Here is a 24733-nt window from a genome sequence, read left to right as displayed (position 1 = left end):
CGACCTGTGTACCTATTTTGTAAACTTTCATTCATAGGCTAGTTAACGGATTGTACAGTAGGTGGCGGCATGCACCAAACATTTGTTTGCGGACCGCTATAAATATTATAGAAGAAGAAGAAGAATGTTCATGACACGTTCGTGTTGTTTTCTTTTTCAAACTGTACGTTCGGACAAGTAGTCTTGGTGACGGGCAGCCTCCGGAGGTGAGTATCAGACCTTTTTAGAATGTGTAGTAGATACGTTTGCAAAGCTGGACTAAAACACAACCTCGAGGTAAGAAGGTTTATTTAGCTAAATTGTTTTAGAAGCTGTTTTGTGTTCAAATAGCCAGCCCCCTGGCTCGCTACACTATCTGGCCACTAACGTTCCCGTAGCTAGCTAGCTAGGTAACGTTCATATGTTCCCCCCCACTTTTTTTGTTATCCCTTAGCTAGGTATTTCATAGGTGGTCAACGAGATTCTTGGTTAGGTGCCTATTGAGTAAGTATGCGGTGTATGTAATATCAATTAATTGCTATTGATAACATAGCAAGCTATAGTAGCTGTTTCTCATAATGAAATCTTGCCCACTAAATGAGCTCAATTGCTCTCCGACGGAAGATGAGTGTGATATATCTAGTATCAGATTGTTGCAGAGCGCAAGAAACACCATTTTTGTTTTTTAACCGATAGTAGAACACGGTACTTAACAGACGGGAAATTAGGCAATATACTGTTTTTGGCACGCAGGTGTTTTAGGGACTGTCGTAAAAGTGCAATACCGGTGATTGCTCGTAAGCAAAAATAAAACATGTTTTTGCATTCCCATCCAGGACTGTTAGCCATATATGAAGATTACACACTGCATAGGGCCACCAATTGCTAAATGGTCCAACATTTTTGTTAGTTACTTATAACTACTGTGCTATATTTGACCCATTTACAATACTTTTCAAAAGCTTCCTATCTAGGTAAAATGGAGATGTAAAACCACATAATGTGAAGTCACTGACCCCCTTCATGCATGCAACATTCATTAGAATTCCAGTTCACCACTTCTGTGATTTTTATAGGTATATTTCTTATGAAAGCTAGGCCTTTTATGTAAAAATTATTTTGTATTTATATTTTAAGTTTTTACCCCCTTTTCTCCCCAATTTCGTGGTATTCAATTGTTAGTAGCTCCTATCTTGTCTCATCGCTACAACTCCCGTACAGGCTTGGGAGAGATCAAGGTTGAAAGCCATGTGTCCTCCGAAACACAACCCAACCAAGCCGCACTGCTTCTTAACACAGCGCGCATGAGACAAGATAGTAACTACTAACAATTGTATACCACAAATCAGGGAGAAAAGGGGGTCAAATCTATTTTTAAAAAGAAAGAAAAAAAAGCTGTACCTTGAAATCATGTGATTTCTAGAAATATCAACTAGGACTTAACATTTATTTGTGTTTATTTATTTAGTTTATTTAGTAAATATTTTCTTAACTCTTTCTTGAACTGCATTGTTTTCTATTTAACCTGTATCTAACTAGGCAAGTCAGTTAGATGGTCTACCAAAAGGCCTCCTGTGGGGACAGGGGCTGGAATTTAAAATAAATTAAATAAAAATATAGGACAAAACACATATCACGACAACACAACACTACATAAAGAGAGACCTATAAGACAGCATGATGGCAACACAGCATGGTAAGCACAACACCGGGTACAAACATTATTGGGCACAGACAACAGCACAAAGGGCAAGAAGACAACAATACAACATGTAAAACTGTCAGTAAGTGTCCATGATTGAGTCTTTGAATGAAGACTGTCCAGATTGAGTGTTTGTTTGCAGCTCATTCCAGTCGCTAGCTGCAGCGACCTGAAAAGACGAGCGACCCAAGGATGTGTGTGCTTTGGGGACCTTTAACAGAATGTGACTGGCAGAACGGGTGTTGTATGTGGAGGACAAAGGCTGCAATAGATATCTCAGATAGGCCTCACTCCCCCCTAAGAGGGTTTTTATAAATAAGCATCAACCAGTGGGTCTTGCGACTGGTATACAGAGATGACCAGTTTACAGAGGAGTATAGAGTGCAGTGATGTGTCCTATAAGGAGCATTGGTGACAAATCTGATGACCGAATGGTAAAGAGCATCTGGCTGCTCGAGAGCACCCTTACCGCCAATCTATAAATTGCGTCTCTGTAATCTAGCATGGGTAGGATGGTCATCTGAATCAGGGTTAGTTTGGCAGCTGGGGTGAAAGAGGAGTGATTACGATAGAGGAAACCAAGTCTAGATTTCCCTTTAGCCTGCAGCTTTGATATGTGCTGAGAAAAGGACAGTGTACCGTCTAGCCGTACTCCCAAGTACTTGTATGAGGTGACTACCTTAAGCTCTAAACCCTCCGAGGTAGTAATCACTCCTTCTAGTCATTGAGCGAATGATGATCCATTTAAAAGTCTCGGTCTTGGTAGAAATATGTATGTTTGTATGTGGGTCACCACTGCTAAATGAATATAGGGGGAACACTGAGCTGCTTTGTAGGTCATGTTTTTTAAGTTCTTGTTGTTAGAACAGCCTTTAGGCAATAGGACAAATTTAAATATTGTTTATCTGACACCGGTGATAAGATAAGATTGCTCTGTTATAAGATACAGTGGCATTTTGGCTACCTTAAGTGTCACTGTCACTGCCAAGCCTCGAGTACGTGTCTCCCTCGCGAGGAACGTAAGACAGAGCTGTGAACTGACACTTCCTGGAAGTGGCATATGTTCTGCAAGTTAGTCTACATAGTTGTACACACACGCTCTCAATATGTTTTATAACAACAGCTCTTTTCTCATGTTTAACTGGGGTACCTATGACCTTATCTTCCATGTAACCTGTAATGGTAAATTACATATTAGCCTTTACAAATTCTTCAAAAATAATAACAATGTTAAGAAATTGGTGCTATTGCAGATCACTCTGTAGATAAGTTAATTGATTTGGTTGGTATTTTGTCCCACATCCTAATTTCATTAGTAGGTCATTATTGTTGTTTGGTATTTTTTATTTTTTTGTTCTGGATGATGATGATACTTAACAGATTTGAGTTAAACTAGTCTACTGTAATGCAATCTAATTGGCAAAAGGCTACAGCCGGCCTACTTGTTGTAAGTGGATTACATTTGTCCCAACCCAACACAATGACCAATCAGTGTGATTTTAATGTAGCCGATACAGATTTGCTACAATACCATTGGACTCTGAAGTACTCTTCTTACATGACATCATAAGGCTTTGTCCACTATTTTAGTTAATGGAGGTAATCAATGATAGGCCAATCTATTAATCATCACTAGTTGGAGTAGTCTATGGGCCAGTGCAAGAATGTGTCCACTTTGGGGTGGCAGAGGTTTCGCTGTATTAAATTGTTCGCCATAAGCCCCTGATCAAATTGGAGAGCGGCATGCGTTGTTGTTGGATTGTCCTCGCTCGAGGTTAGGTGGCATGTGAGTTCTCACCTCTGACCCCTAATGAGTCATGCAGTAGCAGGCTGCTCAGTAATGGATATTCCTGAGGAGGGCATACTAGGAGTAATTCTTTATCAATGAAAGTGTTTTGTGAAGCAACGAGAAACCAAGCTGTGTAACCACAAAGCTTTAAAGGATACATCTAGTTTTTACAGTTGGGATAAGTTGGTGGATGGAAGTATTAACATTTTTTTTTAAATCTAAAATGTATATTTAAAAAAAATAATTTTGTTCTTCTCTACTCAGGTGAAGTCTGTAAGGTACTGATTTAAAGCATCATGGAAGAGGACAATAAACCACTACTGGACCCAGTGTGTAGAGGAAGCTACACAGACACGGGCTCCACAGATTCACTGGACCGAGGGGCAAGGAGGTAGGCTATTTCATCATCTCATTTGTACTGGGTGCGCTGGAGTACCTCACAGCGGAAAATCTGACGGAATAAGCTTACACAGCTTTTTGTATGAACGTTGTATGATAAGATTATAATAATACTAGTATTTTATTGTCTGTTATTGAGCATTTGTTATCCGAAACTTACCTCACAAATGGTTTGACTCAATATTTTCAAGCTTCTATCTGTAAATTCAAGTGAGATCTCTAACCTGACAGGTTAATTCGAGTTAATCATTGACCGCTCATGTGTCACACAATCGGAACTAGCATTGCTTTCACATGGCACAGTGCCAAAAATGTTTTTCTAAAGCCATATAGATCCACTCTGGGAGTTATGACTGCATGTGAATCTACTGTGCACATTGGCCCAGCGACCCCCAGCATGCCAGTCAGTTGTTTACTAGCCAGGAGAAGCCCTTAACTTGGTTAGTTCCTGGTGTAACAGTCTTGTCACAATTTATTAAAACTTTTTTTTTTTTAAACTAGGCAAGTCAGTTAGAACAAATTCTTATTTTCAATGACGGCCTAGGAACAGTGGGTTAACTGCCTGTTCAGGGGCAGAACGAAAGATTTTTACCTTGTCAGCTCGGGGATTCGATCTTGTTACCTTTCAGTTACTAGTCCGACGCTCTAACCACTAGGCTACCTGAGCTGAACCGAGCCAAGCCAAGCCAAACCAAGCTGTGCCGAGCTGGTCTGGTTACCATCCACCATTAGTATTAGAGCCAGCACAGTTTGGTTTGACACAATAAAGGGGAAGGCAGTCAACCCGTACTCTGCTTCCTCAGAAGAGTAATGATCTGTCAGTGTTTGAAGTCAACAGCGTGCCCTCTGTGCCCTCACTTCACCCAGGGATTGTTTCAGTCCGCATCACAACCCAGGCACCCAGTGGATTAATCCACTTTGGTATTTCACAAATTCTAACAAGGTGATAGCTTGATTTATTAGGGAGATGCAGCATTGCTTTGCTGTAGACTTATCCCAGAACCCGGAGACATTGTTTTTCACGCTGCAGCACCAACTACACCATGTGTATGGGATATTCCGTCCAATGAAATGCTTACTAGTAGGTTCCTCCTCGACACTGCAACAGCACAAAGAAATGTAGGACTGGAGAGGTCAATGTTTCTTATTTTGTCAAGTCTTTTATGAGCAATTTAACTATCAAGCTCAACTGCTTTGGACGACGCTTTTCTGATGTCAGTAGAATCTGTTTTGTGGGATGACAAAGTACACAAGTGTTTTCATCACTGCTGTCTAATGTGTACAGGTCTCCTTTTCTCTCATTATGTAAGGACGGTCATACTGTGTGTGTGTGTGGAATAGGACGTTTGTGAGGCAAAATCCTGACCAACGCTTTAGGAAAGGTTGTGTAATTGGTTCTGGAAATCTTAGAAAATAATATTCTTGCTCATTTAATCAGGGCTGTTCCATTATGGTATTGTACTGCGTGGACCTGGTTCCATCTAATACCTTTTCAAATGTTTCCTTCCTTGTTCCCTTCTTTGAGATAATCACTGATCTGTACTGTAAGTGTGTGTGGATAGGCATGGTTTCACACCCTTGCTTTCACCAATATTCACATGTTAGGTCAGTGGGTTTCTCAAGAAAATACAGCATTTTTTAAGTTTTCAAACTGGATCCATGTAACCAAGAAGGTGGATAATTTTACAGTAAACTATTTAAGTCATTTAGCCTAATCTGTCTCTGTTTGTGTTGTCTTCAGGCCTTTCCACGTGGAGCATCGGAATATAGTGGAGAATGACCCCTCTGAGAGGGTGTCAGCAGAGGCCTCTGTCCTCAGCAGCAGAGTGCACTACTATAGCCGACTCACTGCCTCCTCTGACAGACTGTTGGTAGGCTACACACACACACCGACAGACTTCTGGAACAACACACACACACACAGCACATGCGTGCACACACATACACACCTGTTTTAAGACCAGTAGATGCATATTATTAGTAGTATTCCTATTGATCAGACTTGCTGTATATGAAGTGGTTTAAATAGTATTCATCAACACCCAATCCATCAGCCCGTACAGGTGAAGCTGGGAGCTTGCACATAGGAACCTGTGTTCATGCCACTTGTATACTGTGGAGAATTGCGTGCCAATTGAGAGGACAATCATTGGGAGAGTAGATGAGCAATTGTCAATGGCTTCATTTTTCCTGCAGTGGTCTGTTGAGAATGGTTTTGGTATGGCATATTACACAGTTCCGCCACTCTGGCGAATAAAAGTCCTGTTTTGTCTCTTATTGGTCAACAGTAGGGATTCTTCAATAAGTCTTTCATTCCAGAGACATGCATCATTCATTCATATTTTTTTATTGAGAAATACTGCACCAAACATCTTAGATGTAAAATTGTGCAACTAAGTTCTTCCTTAGCAAAATTTAATGATAGTTTTTTTTGTTGTTATCTTAGATTCATTCAAACTATTTTGAGGAAGTGTATACTGGCTCCAGCATTTCAAAATGGACAAAGTACTATTGCTGCTTTTTTCCAAGTATTTCAAGTGATAGTGTCTTATGTATGTAAACACACTCGATTGGTTCATCAAGGCGTCAGCGAAACTGAAGCATGCTGACGCCTTTATACCCTTCCGCTTCAAATTGACCGCTTTCAGACAAGCAGTTGATCATCCACTACCATAACCTGTGAGGTTTCACAGAGAATAGCACCATTACCTAAAGAGAGTGTAGTCCGGCATCCCATTGTGATGTGGCTATGAGACCACCATCCTCCGCGGGGGACGCACAGCCCGACTGCGCACCTCCCCACAATTCCCAACCTACCCATCGCCGATACGCACCCTCTATTCATTTGAATGTGTTGAGAATTTGAAAAGTATGAAAGCCAACGGTCCGATATTCTAGAACACTGCTGTGCGTGTACGTTTGGTGCTCTGATAGACCCTTTAGGATAGACCCTTTAATCAATAATGCTTGGTATGTAGCTTCACTCTGCTGTGGCTGCAAAGCACAGGTCACTGGACCGTCTGTGTACATTTAGACTCTGAAATCCTATTGATTTGGTTTGAGCTTAGCCCCTACTAAGTGAGGTGGTTGTTGATTCAGCCCTGGGTCATGTTCATCAGGCACCAAACAGAAAACTCTCCCCCCCCCCATGTCAGAGCCCTCCAGACCATGTGATCCCCTGTCAAGAGGAGCTCTACGTGTACAGTCCTCTGGGGATGGCCTTCAAAGTGACTGGAGGGGACGGAGGGGCCAAAAACCCCAGCATCATCACGATGTAAGCGCTCAACCATCACCACTGATATTTGCTCCATAGATTAATTGCATGGTACTAAATGCCTGTAAAAAAAGATCACACTGTACTCATCTTACCTCTTTACATCAAGTTGACAGGTTTACATGTAGGTTTATTATCTTACCTCTTTACATCAAGTTGACAGGTTTACATGTAGGTTTATCTTACCTCGCTACATCAAGTTGACAGGTTTACATGTACTGTAGCTGGTCTAATTGTATAATAACCATGAGGATTTTCTCCTCTTAGTTTTGCCATATGGAACACAATGATGGGGACATCTATACTCAGTATACCATGGGGGATAAAGCAGGTAATTCATCTATACTCAGTATACCATGGGGGATAAAGCAGGTAATTCATCTATACTCAGTATACCATGGGGGATAAAGCAGGTAATTCATCTATACTCAGTATACCATGGGGGATAAAAGCAGGTAATTCATCTATACTCAGTATACCATGGGGGATAAAAGCAGGTAATTCATCTATACTCAGTATACCATGGGGGATAAAGCAGGTAATTCATCTATACTCAGTATACCATGGGGGATAAAAGCAGGTCATTCATCTATACTCAGTATACCATGGGGGGGATGAAGCAGGTAATTGTGATTCATTTCTCTATCCTAACTGAATAGTCATATTGCAATTCTACCATACAACACTGTAAGTAATAGCCCACATTATCCCAGATCTGTTTGTGCTATCTTGCCAACTACTACTACTGATTTTGTCATAGTTAACATGGTTATACAGATCTGGGACCAGGCTAAAGTGTAATGCGTAGCCAACTCCCACTGACCTGTCTTTTCTACTTGCAGGCAGGGTTCACGTTGGGCATCATCCTCCTGATCTCTATGGGTCTGCTGACCCTCTACTGCTGTCTCAGAGTGCTCAAATCACCTAAGTCAATACGTAAGACCATCAGCAGTGACTTAAGTGTTTCCCCTACCCTTGTATATGTGGGACGGTGCCCCTCACGTGTCTTTCTTGCACCTCTGTCTAAAAGTGTTTAGATCAGGGCTGTCAAATATCCGGACCATGGGTGGTTTTAGTAAAACAAATAATGATATATATATATATTTTACTAATTATTAATCGACATTGAAATGACTAAAACCATATAGATGCTATAGAAATGATAATGGATCTACATGTATAATCTTCACTCTGTTCAGCTAGCTAATAGTCATGTCATCGAAACAAAGCTAGACAGTCAGGGAGCATCAAATTGAAGTGATGGATAAGAGGCATTTTTTTTATTTGTGCAAATTTTAAGGCAAGGAAATATAATACATTTTAAGTGAGTCACTTCCAGACTTCGGTGAAGACTGAATGCTGCCCGAGGTCAAAAAGAGTTTGACACCCCTGGTTTAGAGTTCGAATTGTATTGCTTTCAATTGACAAGTCTGATGCCAGAAGGCCTGAAGGTATTTTATTTTAGCAACAGTTGTGATTGTATTAAATCTGTCACAAGTTTATGTTAAAAAAAACAAATTTGTATAGGTAAGTGCCAGACTGTTGACAGGTTAGTTATGTGACATGGGATGATTGACAGCCTTGTTGTCCCCTCACATTGTGTAGAGTAGCTGTTGTCTGTAGAACATTGTAGAGTAGCAGTTGTCTGCAGTTGCCCAGTGTAGATGAGGCTGCTGTCACACCAGCATGCTACTGTTAGCACCTCGGCGCATGGTGCTCTTGAGTAATGTCATAGCCAGGCAGTTTAACCCCGGTCACACGTGGGACAGGACTTTACTGTTTTACAAGCCTACAGTACATGTTCTATAACAGTGCATGAGGAAAGTATTCAGACCCCTTCCTTTTCTACACATTTTGTTATGTTACAGCCTTAATCTAAAATTGATAAAATATTTTTTTTCCCTCATCTACACACTACCCCATAATGACAAAACAAAAACAGGTTTTTAGAAATTTGTGCCAATTTTATAAAAAATATAAAACAGGAATGCCTCATTTTTTTACGTAAGTATTCAGACCCTTTGCTATGGGACTTGAAATTGAGCTGAAGTGCGTCCTTGATGTTTCTACAACTTGACTGGAGTCCACTTGTGGTAAATGCAATTGATTGGACATGATTTGGAAAGGCACACACCTGTCTATATAAGGTCCTACAGTTGACAGTGGATGTCAGAACAAAAACCAAGGCATGAGGTCAAAGGAATTGTTCGTAGAACTCCGAGACAGGATTGTGTCGAAGGCACAGATCTGGGGAAAGGTACCCAAAAAATGTCTGCAGCATTGAAGGTCCCCAAGAACACAGTGGTCTCCATCATTCTTAAATGGAAGAAGTTTGGAACTACCAAGACTCTTCCTACAACTGGCTGCCCGGCCAAACTGAGCAATCGAGGGAGAAGGGCCTTGGTCAGGGAGATGACAAAGAACCCGATTGTCACTCTGAAAGAGCTCTAGAGTTCCTCTGTAGAGATGGGAGAACTTTCCAGAAGGACAACTATCTGTTCAGCCCTCTACCAATCAGGTCTTTATGGTAGAGTGGCCAGATGGAAACCACTCCTCAGTAAAAGGCACATGACAGCCCACTTGGAGTTTGCCAAAAGGCACCTAAAGGACTCTGACCATGAGAAACAAGGTTTTCTGGTCTGCTGAAACCAAGATTGAACTCTTTGGCCCGACTACTAAGCGTCACATCTGGAGGAAACCTGGCACCATCCTGATGGTGAACCATAGTGGTGGCAGCATCATTCTGTGGTGATGTTTTCAGCGCTAGAGACTGTGAGACTAGTCAGGATCGACGGAAAGATGGCTGTGCAAAGTACAGAGAGATCCTTGATGAAAACCTGCTCCAGAGCACTCAGGACCTCAGACTGGGGCAAAGGTTCACCTTCAAACAGTACAATGACCTTAAGCACACAACCAAGACAACGCAGGAGTGGTTTCGGGACAGGCCTCCGAATGTCCTTGAGTGGCCCAGCCAGAGCCTGGACTTGAACCCTTGAACATCTCTGGAGAGACCTAAAAATAGCTGTGCAGCGACGCTCCCCATCCACCCTGACAGAGTTTGAGAGGATCTGCAGACAAGAATGGGAGAAACTCTCCAAATACAGGCGTGCCAAGCTTGTAGCGACTTACGCAAGGAGACTCGTGGCTGAAATCGCTGCTAAAGGTGCTTCAACAGAGTACTGAGTAAAAGATCTGAATACTTAAGTAAATTTGACATTTCAGTTTTTTTTATTTGTAATAAATTTGCTAACATTTTTAAAAACCTGGTACCTTTGAGGTACGTTTTGGTCCTGTGTGGTGGGTGTGGCCTGATCAATATGGGTGTGACCATTTTGAAAATCGGAAAACACGTGCAGCACACCATATGGTCACTTCCTTCTGGGTTACCATAATCACAATGTTTTTCAACTGGCCGTTCAGTACCGTTTCCGTTGACTTCGACGTTGCACACTGTACTGAACGCGACCCTGCTGCTTTTGTCTCTATAGAATTGAATGCTAAAATCACATAGTACCAGGGGACTGTTCAGGAGGGGGTGAATTTACTGAACTTTCAGATAGAAATGTATTGTGCAGATCAGGTATAAATGTTTAATGTAGAACTGTGAGCCATGTCAGCTGTACACATTACATTTCTACCTGTTGTGATTGTTTCATGCCATTAAACACCCCTGGTTACCCAGCCAGGTCAAGATGGTGAAACCCCACCCACCCCAAAAAAATAATGTGTGGGAAACCAATAGACAGTGGCCCTCGGGGACCCTCACATTGTCCACCCCTGTTACTGACTTGAAACACACATCCTATTTGTCCGTCACTGTTTTTGCAGCGTACATCGACACGTCAGACTGGGAGTTCCCTGACGTGTGTAAATATTACTTTGGGAAGTTTGGCCAGTGGTCCAGTCTGGTGTTTTCCATGGTGTCACTCATTGGTGCTATGGTGGTCTACTGGGTCCTAATGTCCAACTTCCTCTTCAACACGGGCAAATTCATCTACAGTAAGATACTCTATAAATTAATCTACAGTAAAACTATAAACTAAATACATTTGTGTACTGTAATTCATATTCTCAGTTATACAAAATATAGCCTATAGTACAAATACTGTGATTTACAACAGAGTTTAGAGAACTATACAAACTTGACGTTATTTACGTTTTCAGAAGTAGAAAGGAACCGTCATTTAGTTTTTCACCAATAGTCACACCAAAGGATTTCTGAAAAGTTATCTTGCTCATCTTGAACTGCTACTAATCTGTTTTCCACCGTCTACAGACTATGCGCATAATGTCAGCATGTCAGATACAGAGTTTGGAACCAACGGGTCAGAAAGAGGTGAGACTCGTTCTTCATGTGTCATTTATGTATCACTATCCAATCTCTGGTTCGCTTCCTCTCTCCCCATAGCCTGCTCTGGTTCGCTTCCTCTCTCCCCATAGCCTGCTCTGGTTCGCTTCCTCTCTCCCCATAGCCTGCTCTGGTTCGCTTCCTCTCTCCCCATAGCCTGCTCTGGTTCGCTTCCTCTCTCCCCATAGCCTGCTCTGGTTCGCTTCCTCTCTCCCCATAGCCTGCTCTGGTTCGCTTCCTCTCTCCCCATAGACAGTCATGTAAATGACTGACGCACACTGTGTATACTTGCCAAACAAACAACTTTTCACTTTCGTTTTTGAATCTCCTACGCATCTGTCTAGGTGTTCCATCACGATACGTTCAGATGTGCAAAAGTGTTTTGTTCTATAATCACCATCCTCTAGCCTGGTCCCAGATCTGATTGTGCTTTTGCCAACCATTGGCAAACTAAACTCTGTCCTAAAGTACCGCACCCTCGTCCTGTCCTAACTGCCTTCCCCAGTGGTCTGCCTGTTCCCTAACACCCATCTGCCTCCCCCAGTGATCTGTCCGTTCCCCGACACGGGGGACCACAGAGGGAACTGCAGCAGCGGCATCAGCGGCCTCTACCTGAACACCAACAACTACGGCAACGACACGTCAGACACCGCCGCGTTCGACCGCTGGTGGAGCAAGACCAACACCATCCCATTCTACCTCATCATCCTGCTGCTACCGCTGCTCAACTTCCGCTCTGCTTCCTTCTTCGCCCGCTTCACCTTCCTGGGTAAGGACTGGAGGAACAGCCTATGCCAGTGTTTCTCAATCCTGGTCCCGGGGACCCAAAGGGGTGCACATGTTAGTTTCCTCCCCCTAGCACTACACACCTGACTCAAATAATCAATTCATCAAACCTTTGAGTAGAGGAATCAGGTGTGTCACTGCAAAAACAAAGATGTCTCCGGGACCAAAATTAAGAGCTGGTCTATGCTAACTGAAACTAAGTCCCAGTTCTTTTGCACTTTCCCTTTCATGGTTTAAAAGCATTGGTTAGGTGTAAGCATTAGTTAGAGTGAGTTTCCACTAAAGGAGTGTTCAATTGTGCACTTTGGGAGAAAGGCATAAAATCTATGCATTTTATAAATTCATTATTTATGTTTGTGAGGAGCTATTATGGATTTTCCAAGTTTTTTAAAATGTATTAATAGTTAATGAAAGCTCAGTTCGATGATATAACCTTTTTTTGCTATGGCTAGTGAAAGTAGTAGTCGTTTTTGCTCATGGTTGTCAATGAGGCATGCAAACAATGGCTTGACTCTGAAAAAGCAGTCAGCTTTTTATTAAAGTGAAGTGAACGGCTTGACGCGAGTCATTGTTTGGTGTCTCTGTTTTCTGGCTGCCTTGTATGACTTCTATCGCCCCCCCCCCACCAGGCACCATATCTGTGGTCTACCTCATCATCCTGGTCACGCTGAAGGCTATTCGTCTGGGCTTTCACATGGAGTTCCACTGGTTAGAATCCACTCAGTTCTACGTCCCAGGTAAATTATTATGATGACTAGGATTTCATTGTTTATGAAAAAAAGGTGGCAAAGGTGATTGATGATGATGATGTAATTGTATACAAATAGGTGCCGATAATGAGTCACGATGTTATTGTTTACGATGAGGTGTGTGTAAGTGATTTTTTTTTTTTTTTTTTTTTCTCCCGCATAATTTTCACCCCAAAACACCTTGGATATTGCCTGCCCATTAAACAACAATGCTATCTTAATCAGTGTTTGCAGACAGTTGGGGTGCCTTTTCCTGTTCAATTTGAATGTCTGGGTAGATTGATACCTTAGTTTGCTGTCAGTCCTATACAAATCAATAGTTAAAAACTTGACATGTTATCCTATGACAGACCCCTCCTTATTTGCTTTAAGTTATTTTATGCAACTAACTTAGTAACGTGTGTGTCCACCCCCCAGAATTCAGGCTGCTGTTCCCTCAGCTGACTGGTGTTCTCACCTTGGCCTTCTTCATCCACAACTGCATCATCACCTTGATGAAGAACAACAAGCACCAGGAGAATAATGTGAGTTAGTTGGCCACGCTAGCGGTTATGTCTCCATTACACCAGGAGAACAGCGTGAGTTAGTTGGCCACGCTAGCGGTTATGTCTCCATTACACCAGGAGAACAGCGTGAGTTAGTTGGCCACGCTAGCGGTTATGTCTCCATTACACCAGGAGAACAGCGTGAGTTAGTTGGCCACGCTAGCGGTTATGTCTCCATTACACCAGGAGAACAACGTGAGTTAGTTGGACTGGTGCCCACATACCTTACTTACCTCCTGAACCCCAACACTACCACCTGTTCCCTGTGCTCCTCTGACACTGGCCTCCTCACCCTCCCTCGCACCAGGCTCCGCTCTATGGGAGACCAGGCTTTCAGCAGTGCAGCTCCCCAGCTCTGGACCTCCCTCGCTCTCCATGTCAGAACCTCACGCTCCATACACATATTCTAGTCCACACTAAAGACACACCTCTTCACACAGGCTTACCCAGATTCTCTGTTGTCTTAGATTTTATCGTCCATCTGGTTCACTTTCCTGGATAGTCTTGTCATTATGTTTAGTGTTCTTTTTATATACTTATTTTTAATGGGATTTTCTAGCTTTTTATCCTGCTGATTTTCTTGTATGTAAAGTGACTGACTTTTAGTGTCGTGAAAAGTTCTTAAAATAACTTATTTTACCTCTATTACACCAGGCACTACCGGAGACCATTTGAAAAATGTATGGTTGCTCACAATGTAAAGAGTGGGGATTCTTATTTATTATATGCACTAAAGAGCTTTGTGATTAATGTCTGTAAATGAAAACAATCTACAAATGCAATTTATTTCCAATGGGTGAACAAGACATGACTGTTAGCGAATATGAGCTAGTCCAATCAACTCATCAAAGTCCAAAGTTTAGCCAAATTAGCAGTGACGTGACCGCGCAGTAACCAATTGGAGGACGGATGGTCTTGCTAGATTGGCTGTTAGCCTATGTGACGTTGTGCATGCTGTTTGGAAGATGCACCCACACAGAGAGAGCTTTGCGATGCCTTACTGCTCTGTAGCGTTTGGTCTAACTGGGCCGTTAACCACTTATTTTCTCCAATTACATCAGTTTGAGACTGCTGGTGTTATGTATGACTAACCATTAACATTTGACCACACACATTCTTACCTTTTTAAAAAATTTGTATTTTTAAACTTTTTTGCTGAACGGGCTATTTCTTTATATTTTTTTACATTAGTCACACCGTGTCAGGGCTTTTTGTTCTGAGAATCACTGTTGAGACAGAAAAGAAGTGGCTTGTCAGCATTACGGAGTAGACTAATCGTACGTCCCAAATGGGACCCTATTCCCTACTGCACTTTTGACCAGAGCCCGGTGCACTTCCCATTGTTCTATTGTTAAGTCTGGCTGTGGTCTCTGTTTCCTGTTCCTTTTTTTTTTTTTTTACCCACAACCCCCAGTATATTCATTCTCAAGTCTCTCTACCGTTACTGTTGGAAGCAAACTTTGGATGCCTCACATGCTTGTCCTGCAGATTTTGAGCAATTCCTTTACCTGATAAAATAGACTACAATTGTCTCTTTTGCCAAGCTTTGAACTCTGGTGAGCATGACTAAATATTAGCATAACCTGGTCACCAACAGTGCTGTGAAGAATAGTCTATTTGACCATGGTTCTGTTGCCCTTGAGCAAGGCACTTAACCCCTAACCTACTTACCTCTTACGGCTGACCCTGCGCTGCACCCAGCCTGTTGTGTGCTGTTGAACACTGTCAGCAGCAACAACAAAAGGTTTCCCTTATATAATGAAGTAATAAAGATGTAATTCAAATGTATTTATAAAGCCCATCTTACATCAGCTGATGTCACCAAGTGCTGTACAGAAACCCAGCCTAAAACCCCCAAACAGCAAGCAACTCAGGTGTAGAAACACATGTTCCATCTGTGGTGTCTATTGTGTTCTATCATGAAATAAACAGTGTTGTGTTGTGATTTCAGGTGCGGGACTTGTCTGTGGCCTACCTACTGGTTGGACTGACGTACCTATACGTGGGAGTGTTGATCTTTGCTGCGTTCCCCTCCCCTCCTCTGTCAAAAGACTGCATTGAACCAGTAAGGCTTTTCACTTCACCTTTGAAGAGAGAGGGTTTTATCATAAATAACTGGACAACACAAGTAAAAGTTCTGAGACATGGAGGAGAGCAGAGTGGATATTATTCCCCTCTTCTTTGACTTCACCTCTAGCAGTTATGTCTTAACTCTCATGTCTACGCTATATATACAAAAGTATGTGGACACCCCTTCAAATGAGTGGATTTGCCTTTTTCAGCCACACCCGTTGCTGACGGTATATAAAATCAAGCACATAGCCATGCAATCTCCATAGACAAACACTGCCAGTAGAATGGCTCGTACTGAAGAGCTCAGTGACTTTCAACATGGGCACTGTCAATTTCTGCGCTGCTGGAGTTGACCCGGTCAAATATAAGTGCTGTAAGTGTCTCGATGCCAAGCGTCAGCTGGACTGGTGTAAAGCTCGCTTCCATTGGACTCTGGAGCAGTGGAAATGCTTTCTCTGGAGTCATGTATCATGCTTCCTCATCTGACAGTCTGATGGACAAATCTGGGTTTGGCGGATGCCAGGAGAATGCTACCTGCCCGAATACACTGTGCCAACTGTAAAATATAATGATCTGGGGCTGTTTTTTATGGTGTGGGCTACGTCCCTTAGTTCCAGTGAAGGGATATCTTAACGCTACACCATACGACATTCTATATGATCCTGTGCTTCCAACTATGTGGCAACAATTTGGGGCCATTCACTGTTTCAGCATGAAAATGAAATGGTTTGTCGAGATCTGTGTGTAAGAACTTGACTGGCCTGCACAGGTCCCTGATCTCAACCCCATCAAACACCATTGGGATGAATTTGAACGCCGACTGTGAACCAGGCCTAATTGCCCAACAACAGTGCCTGACCTCACTAATGCTCTTGTGACTGAATGGAAGCAAGTCCCTGCTGCAATGTTCCAACATCTAGTGGAAAGCCTTCCCAGAAGAGTGGAAGCTGTTATAGCATCAAAAGGGGGACCAACTCTATATTAGTGCCCATGATTTTGGAATGAGATGTTTGACGAGCAGGTGTCCACACACACTATATGACTACAAGTATCTGAGTTGGCTCCAGGGTGGTTTCCCGTAGGTACAGATCTCGGATTAACTTCCCCTCCCTCAATCCTAACCATAACCATCTAGTGGGGACAATGCAAAGCTGGCCCAAGATCAGCGTCTAAGGGCAACTTCACCCTACTCCTTTTAAGTTTGGGGTTATGAAATGACAGTTGCCACCCTTCTGACATTCTGTCTTGTCTGTTTACTACAGAACTTCCTGGATAACTTCCCCAGCAGTGACGTGCTGGTGTTTGTGGCACGGACCTGTCTGCTTTTCCAGATGACCACTGTCTACCCCCTTCTGGGCTACCTGGTGCGTGTCCAGATGATGAGCCAGGTCTTCGGCAAACACTACCCCAGGTAACAACTGCCCCCACTGGCCCTAGCCTCGTCCCACAGTGGACGAGAAACCCTAGATGACTCAACCCTGAAACCGGAGTTGAGAAACCCTAGAGAATTTTAAAAAACTACACCATTCTCAAGGAACATGTATTGTTTTAACACCAGAACTGCTGGGCTTCTCAGCCTCCAAGCACCTGTTTAAGATCCGGCTGTCGGGTGCAGTGTCCTTTAGCCTACGAATCAGATGAACATACTGTTTTGTTATTAGAGGTGTGACAACCTGGCTATACTCGTGATCGTATCTGTAAACTGACAGTTGATGCTCGTGATCGTATCCGTAAACTGACAGTTGATGCTTGTGATTGTATCCGTAAACTGACAGTTGATGCTCGTGATCGTATCCGTAAACTGACAGTTGATGCTCGTGATCGTATCTGTAAACTGACAGTTGATGCTCGTGATCGTATCCGTAAACTGACAGTTGATGCTTGTGATTGTATCCGTAAACTGACAGTTGATGCTCGTGATCGTATCCGTAAACTGACAGTTGATGCTCGTGATCGTATCTGTAAACTGACAGTTGATGCTCGTGATCGTATCCGTAAACTGACAGTTGATGCTCATGAACGGAAAAAAACTGAAGGGTTTTATTGTGCTGATGTAGATGTTGGCAAAATACCAATGTCCCTGCAGGTTTATAGAACAAAACAGCTGCAGGTTAGTAGCAGCGCACGGAGAGGTGTGTCTGTTTACTGTCCTCAGCAGGCAGACATGTTTGGGGTCACTCAGTCAGAATGCTCATCAGCGGTTCTTCTTCTTTCCCTACTCTCACTTTGCTTGCTAGATATTATTCACATTGATGGCTTGCTAGCAAACATCCTCACCTATGGATGTATCATAGGGGGACGACGACACGCTGTTGGCAGCAGTAGCTGCTTTCTTTGTTCAATATCCTTTATCATTATTACACTGTTCTAAATTCAATCACCTTCATCATTCAGTTCATTAAAATGTCATTGTAAAGTCATGTGCACAATTACCAGTTTCTATCAGCCATTCATCTACTGACAGCATTCATTCAGTGAGGAGAGAGCGACATTCGCGTCTGGGTACCAGCACCCAGCTTCCCGTTTTGTCTTAGCAACTTAATAGGGATGTAATGGTTCATCAATATGCCTGATTTTTAATATATGACTGCATCGGTCAGAAAATCTATTCAAACGTTATGAATCGCCGATTCACTCAAATGTTTTTTGCTGATATTACCTTAAGGTATTTTCCTATCTTCTGTGACGTCTTCTCCTTCAGTGATGAACTAAGCATGTAACTGTTCAGTCATTGATCTACACGTCATTTTGTGTGCTGAACAACCCCAGGTAATATCAGTGGCCTAGTCAAACTGCTGCACTGTGCACAGCTTCGTGCTGACCAACGGCCTGTTCTGATCTTGAACTTCTGCACAGCACCTTCAGCTTTCAAATGCTAAAATGGCTTGTGGGATGTTAGGTTGTCACTCAACTAATAAAGCCTATGTAATTTGCTATAGGTTATTGTCATTTATGTGCTGTTGAAAATTGTGTTTTACCATAATAAAATTAAGTTACCGGAGACCACTCATCTGGCTATTCCTGCTGAACTGGCTTACAGTAGATTTTTATTTAGTTTCTTCAGGTTCACCATCAGTAATAGTTTTGCTTTCAACAATCAGTATTTCATGGTCATTTTTAGATATACAGGGTCAAGTTTAAAAACATGTTTTATTTATTTTCATTTTATAATGTCATAACGAAGACCGCAATCATTTTTTTATTTTATTTTTTATTTTACCTTTATTTAACCAGGCAAGTCAGTTAAGAACACATTCTTATTTTCAATGACGGCCTGGGAACAGTGGGTTAACTGCCTGTTCAGGGGCAGAACGACAGATTTGTACCTTATCAGCTCGGGGGTTTGAACTCACAACCTTCCGGTTACTAGTCCAACCACTCTAACCACTAGGCTACCCTGCCGCGGACTGACTGCATGGACAAAGCAGGAGGAGAAAAAATAAGCTCACTGAACTTCCAAATGGTGAAAACCATTCGATTTTGAGAACACCCTCCTAATATTGAGTTGCACCCTCCCTTGCCCTCAGAACAGCCTCAATTCATCTGGGCATGGACTCTCCAAGGTGTTGAAAGCGTTCGACAGGGATGCTGGCCCATGTTGACTCCAATGCTTCCCACAGTTGGGTCAAGTTGGCTGGATGTCCTTTGGGTGGTGGAACATTCTTGATACAAATGGAAAACTGCTGAGTGTGAAAAACAGTGTTTAATTTACTGATGTCTGGGTGGACTTTCAGCAGTTTCTGGAGTCGTCACCTTAGCTGCCTCGTCGTCTTCGGACACACTTTTTTCCAGATTCCCCAAACAACCGGAAAGGGGATTCATCAGAGAAAATGACTTTACCCCAGTCCTCAGCAGTCCAATCCCTGTACCTTTTGCAGAATATCAGTCTGTCCCTGATGCTTTTCCTGGAGAGAAGTGGCTTCATTGCTGCCCTTCTTGACACCAGGCCATCCTCCAAAAGTCTTCGCCTCACTGTGCGTGCAGATGCACTCACACCTGCCTGCTGCCATTCCTGAGCAAGCTCTGTACTGGTGGTGCCCCGATCCCGCAGCTGAATCAACTTTAGGAGACGGTCCTGGCGCTCGCTGAATTTTCTTGGGCGCCCTGAAGCCTTCTTCACAACAATTGAACCGCTCTCCTTGAAGTTCTTGATGATCCGATAAATGGTTGATTTAGGCCAATCTTTCTGGCAGCAATATGAAGCCTATGAAGGCCTTTTTGTGCAAAGCAATGATGGCACATGTTTCCGTGCAGGTAACCATGATTGACAGAGGAAGAAAAATGATTCCAAGCGCCACCCTCCTTTTTGAAGCTTCCAGTCTGTTATTTGAACTCAATCAGCATGACAGAGTGATCTCCAGCCTTGTCCTCGTCAACACTCACACCTGTGTTAACGAGAGAAACAGGGCTGAAATCCAGTAGAATTTTTTTTGGGGGGGATTATGTTCATTTGCATGGCAAAGAGGGACGTTTGTAATTAATTGAAATTCATCTGATCACTCTTCATAACATTCTGGAGTATATGCAAATTGCCATTTTACAAACTGAGGCAGCAGACTTTGAAAATGTATATTTGTGTCCTTCTCAAAACTTTTGGCCACGACTGTACACACAATTTAGAGACACACATTCAGCTCCAGTTCAGAGAGGCCCACCTTGTGAGCTCATCAGCAGCAGATTTGAATTTAGAATGGTAAATTAATGTTTAAAGATGCACATACCTACCCCTTAAGATAGGAAGGGGTGTGAGGGGGGGGGGGGAGAGAAATGTAAATGGGCTCTAAATACTTTGCTCAGCTGTCAGAATTTTTATAACAAAATGTAAAATAAAACGATATATAGGAAAAGTCAGGGAAAGGAGGACATTGCTTTCAAAATCGCAGATTTATTTTAATTACAACATCTAACGGCATGGGGCATTGGCTTATGACAGTTCTAGTGTGAAAAGGTGATGTTTCTTAGTTGCAGTCTTTACCGCAGCTAATGTACCCCTCATTGGAAGGGGGGCCAGTCTTGTGTGTGTTGAAGCTTTTGATGGTGAAAACAAGCTTTCTACAAAATGTTACAATTCTTCATCTCTTTATCTCCTAGTTTCTTCCACGTTTTCACTCTGAACATTTTCATCGTTGGCGCTGGTGTCTGCATGGCGAAGTATTACCCCAACATTGGCTCCATTATAAGGTAAGATGGCTGCTGAGATAGTTAAATGAGAGATGCTGAAGATGTTTGTAGATAAAGAGAACCAGAAACAAGGTATTCCTTGCAAATGGAAAATAAAAATGTATTGAAATTATCCTTCAAATTTCCCCGTTGACATTAATGCATGATTGATTATACTATATATATTTTTTTATTTTAGCCCATAGTCTCACAGTAAAGTAACACCCCTCTCTTTGAATTCACCCTCTTTTGCTCAGTCCATATAGATCTGTTCTCTCTGTTTCTCCTCCCAGGTACTCGGGGGCGACGTGTGGCCTGGCCCTGGTCTTTGTCTTCCCCTCTCTAGTCCACATGATCTCCCAGAAACGTAGAGGGGAGCTCAGCTGGCCCTCGGCCATCTTCCACAGCCTCCTCATTGTCCTGGGCGTGGCCAATGTGGCAGGACAGTTCTTCATGTAGTTATGCCACTACTTGGTTGGTCTGTCCCTCAATGAAGCTGGGTTGTGTTAATAAGTCACCAAATGGAAGAAAATGGACAGAAACAGGGAGGTGGGACGACTTGGACTTGTCCATTGTGAAATGCTAATTTTAGTTTTCCGATGAGTGCCCTGATGATTACGACCCGGCACAAGCCGTTTGTATACACTGTACGGTTCAGAGAGATGCAGGAGACGGCATCCAACTCTCATGGTCTGGTTTGCACAGGGAGCAGTCTCTGGGGAATTCAAGCTAATGTCTTTGTCTTTCTACTTTAACTGCACGTTCTATTCTTTCAGTGGGAGTTTCATGTCCATTTAGATTGCTTCTTTGGAAATTTACATTAGTTTTGCTCCCTCCACAAACATGCTAATCATTCTCACTTTATTAAGGGCATTGACTTTCACCTCAGAACTATCCTCCTTCAACATGATGGTGCAGAAAGTGTTTGTTGTTGTTAGTTCAGTAGGACTGAGCTAGCCTTGCACATCCTTGTTCTGATAACTAATCTTTTGTTATTTCCTCCTTTTTAGATTGATTTATTTTGGGGTTTCCATTGTAAGCACTGTTCTTCTCATCAGTGTAAAATACACTCATATTTATTATTTTGGGGTTTAAATGCAATTCATATGTGGAACATAGAAGCAACCCAAATTTAATAAGTTGATTATAAATAATGTGTGCGTAGCTTGCTTCAAAGTAGACCAGTGCAATGGCAAGAAGTCTGTGGGAGAGTTATCAATAGATAATCATGTGGTCTGACTTTCTGTAGCATAATTCCCCAGAGTGAAGCATTTGACTGACAAATGTAACTGAATGATTCCCTTAAACACTTTCCCCTCCCTCCTATTCTCCCCCTTCTGTTTGAACACTATACGTTCTATATAGTTCATATTATTCTGGGGAAATGCACAAATCATGTCCTGTATTCAGTCTTATCTTTTTGAGGGAGGAAGGGAAATCTGGATGGAATTATTTGACTTGTAAAAGCAGGGAAGCAATCTGTGGTGACTGTTCGGCCTTTTGAATTTTCTTGGCCCATGTGGATATTGGGGGGGGGGGGGGAGTTAATTTGTTCCCTGGTTCTTAAAGGGAAATGCCACTCAAACTATTTTCACGTTTGTTTCATTAGTCCACTGTTGATACGGTCCAATGTTTTGCATGTCAGCAATCAAGTTTAAAATACAACTTTCAAAATAATTTGTATGTCTTCTTATCGCAGACACTTTCTGTATTTTTTTAAGTTCTATGTCTTAAACTTGATTGCTGACGTAAAACATTTTGGGACCATGTCAACAGTGAACTAATGAAACAAATACGAACAAATAGTTTGAGTGGTATTTTTCCTGAAATGTATTACATTGTTATTGTAAGGTAAAGTTGCCCTGAGATGCTGATCTTGGGTCAGTTTTGTAATTTCCCCACTAGGATTTGGAAAGCTAATCCTAGTGTAAACCTCGTAATGTTCATTTGCCATTTGACAGTCATTTAGGAGCACCAACCGTATACTTGAACAAATTGACGCCAACTCTTTTGTTGGTTATTGCTACATGCGGTTCTTCACTCTTAATTCTTCAGAGAAACTGCACCTTAATGTTATCGGATGGATAAAGGGATTGTGTACGTTCACTAAAATGTTGCTTGTCATACAAAACCTGGCCTCATTCTTTGGTAAGTAAGATGATAGCCGTTCCAGTTATGGTGTTTTTAATGGCAATTCACAGGGAGTTGTGTGTGTGGTTATCTGAAATTACAGAATGAAGAGAGCAATAAGTAATTAAAATACTATTCGGATATAGTAATAAACAATATTACAAGGAAGTAACAAACTGTTATTGGAGTCATTTATAACCAAAGATGGTTATAAATGGACCATTGATTTCCAAAGGAAAACAGCAACTAAAAAGGTCCACAATGGAGCAGACTTATAGAAACAGGCCAAATAGACTTCAGCATGAGAAATGACAACGAAGCCAGTCTTAGCATACAAGCTAGCAATTATGTCTCCATATTAACAGAGAAGTTAGAGCTAAATAACTAGTGGAGAAATGTACATAAGCACATGGACAGAGTATTCACCGTAAAGCACATGAAAATAATACCTCACTAAAATACTTTGTGTCCGCAGTTAAAACAAGGTAACTGTATACATGTGCTCTATAGAGCTCGCCAGCTTGTAGTCCTAAAAGTGTAAGGGAGTTACTTCTGGTTTGTTTGGCCATTCTATCGGAATAAACACAGAAAACCTCAGACCTTATTTAACATCGGTTTAGGAGATCTTACATGTATTGTTCTATGAGAAGTCAGTTAACATGACCTTTATGAATTATGAAGCCTCAATGCTTTTTTAAATTACATATGCTTAAATTAACAACGTTACATTAGCTGATGAAGATTCTCATAGAAAAAAAGTGACCTCCTCAGCCTGTGTTTACTACAGAGTTTTATCCAAAAACCCTACAGAAATTAAATTCCCCATAGGCTTTGACCAACGAGCCATGGTGGCATTGGTGCCTACAAAAATACGCCATTTCTATTGCTCTCTATACATAGTGCATTTGGAAAGTATTAAAACTCCTTGACTTTTTAAACATTGTTACATTACAGCCTTATTCTAAAATGATTAATAACTTCTCAATTTACACAATACCCTAGAATGGCAAAGTGGAAATATGTTTAGAAATTTTAGCAACTGTATTAAAAATAAACACCTTATTTACATAAGTATTCAGACCCTTTGCTATGAGACTCAAAATTGAGCGCCGTTGCATCCTGTTTCCATTGATCATCCTTGAGACGTTTCTACAATTTGAGCTGTGGTAAATTCAATTGATTGGACACGATTTGGAAAGGCACACACACCTGCCTATATAAGGTCCCACAGTTGACAGTGCATATCAGAGCATAAACCAAGCCATGACGTCGAAGAAATTAGGAGAACCTTCCAGAAGGACAACCATCTCTGCAGCCTTCCACCATTCAGGCCTTTATGGTAGAGTGGCCAGATGGAAGCCACTCCTCAGTAAAAGGCACATGACAGCCAGCTTGGATTTTGCCAAAAGCCACCTAAAGGATTAAGGCCATGAGAAACCAGATTCTCTTGTCTGATGAAACCAAGAATGAACTCTGGCCTGAATGCCAAGCGTCATGCCTGGAAGAAACCCTACGGTGAAGCGTGGTGGCAGCATAATGCTATGGGGTTGCATTTCAGCGGCAGGGACTGGGAGACTAGTCAGGATCGAGGGAAAGATAAACGTGCAGAGATCCTTGATGAAAACCTGCTCAGGACCTCAGACTGGGGTGAAGGTTCACCTTCCAAAAGGACAACGACTATTTTTACTTTTTTTATTTTACCTTTATTTAACCAACCAGGTAGGCCAGTTGAGAACAAGTTATTTACAACTGCGACCTGGCCAAGATAAAGCAAAGCAGTGCGGCAAAAACATACGTAC

At 42.1% G+C, this 24733-nt stretch overlaps 1 protein-coding gene across 1 annotated transcript; it reads left to right on the top strand.

The window, feature by feature from the left end:
- The first annotated feature begins 119 nt into the window (after positions 1–119).
- slc38a9 (solute carrier family 38 member 9) lies at positions 120–24005 on the top strand. The gene is made up of 15 exons (XM_064943488.1): positions 120–206; positions 3735–3861; positions 5611–5740; positions 7025–7143; positions 7411–7474; positions 7986–8079; positions 10972–11142; positions 11420–11479; positions 12036–12260; positions 12907–13014; positions 13444–13550; positions 15523–15636; positions 16907–17055; positions 20736–20825; positions 21098–24005. Exons 2-15 carry the CDS (start codon positions 3767–3769, stop codon positions 21261–21263), a joined length of 1692 nt encoding a protein of 563 aa, XP_064799560.1. The 5' UTR covers positions 120–206; positions 3735–3766; the 3' UTR covers positions 21264–24005.
- The last annotated feature ends 728 nt before the right edge of the window (positions 24006–24733 follow it).

Source organism: Oncorhynchus masou, chromosome 28, assembly GCF_036934945.1.
Source record: "Oncorhynchus masou masou isolate Uvic2021 chromosome 28, UVic_Omas_1.1, whole genome shotgun sequence".
Classification (NCBI taxonomy): domain Eukaryota; kingdom Metazoa; phylum Chordata; class Actinopteri; order Salmoniformes; family Salmonidae; genus Oncorhynchus; species Oncorhynchus masou.
This window is presented reverse-complemented; position numbering and strand designations above follow the sequence as displayed.

Excerpts from the sequence above, each read along its gene's own strand:
- slc38a9 (XM_064943488.1), top strand. The coding sequence starts at position 3,767 with ATGGAAGAGGACAATAAACCACTACTGGACCCAGTGTGTAGAGGAAGC. Across the intron at positions 7,475-7,985 it reads TACCATGGGGGATAAAGCAG|GCAGGGTTCACGTTGGGCAT; the intron begins GTAATTCATCTA and ends TTCTACTTGCAG. Across the intron at positions 13,015-13,443 it reads CACTCAGTTCTACGTCCCAG|AATTCAGGCTGCTGTTCCCT; the intron begins GTAAATTATTAT and ends TCCACCCCCCAG.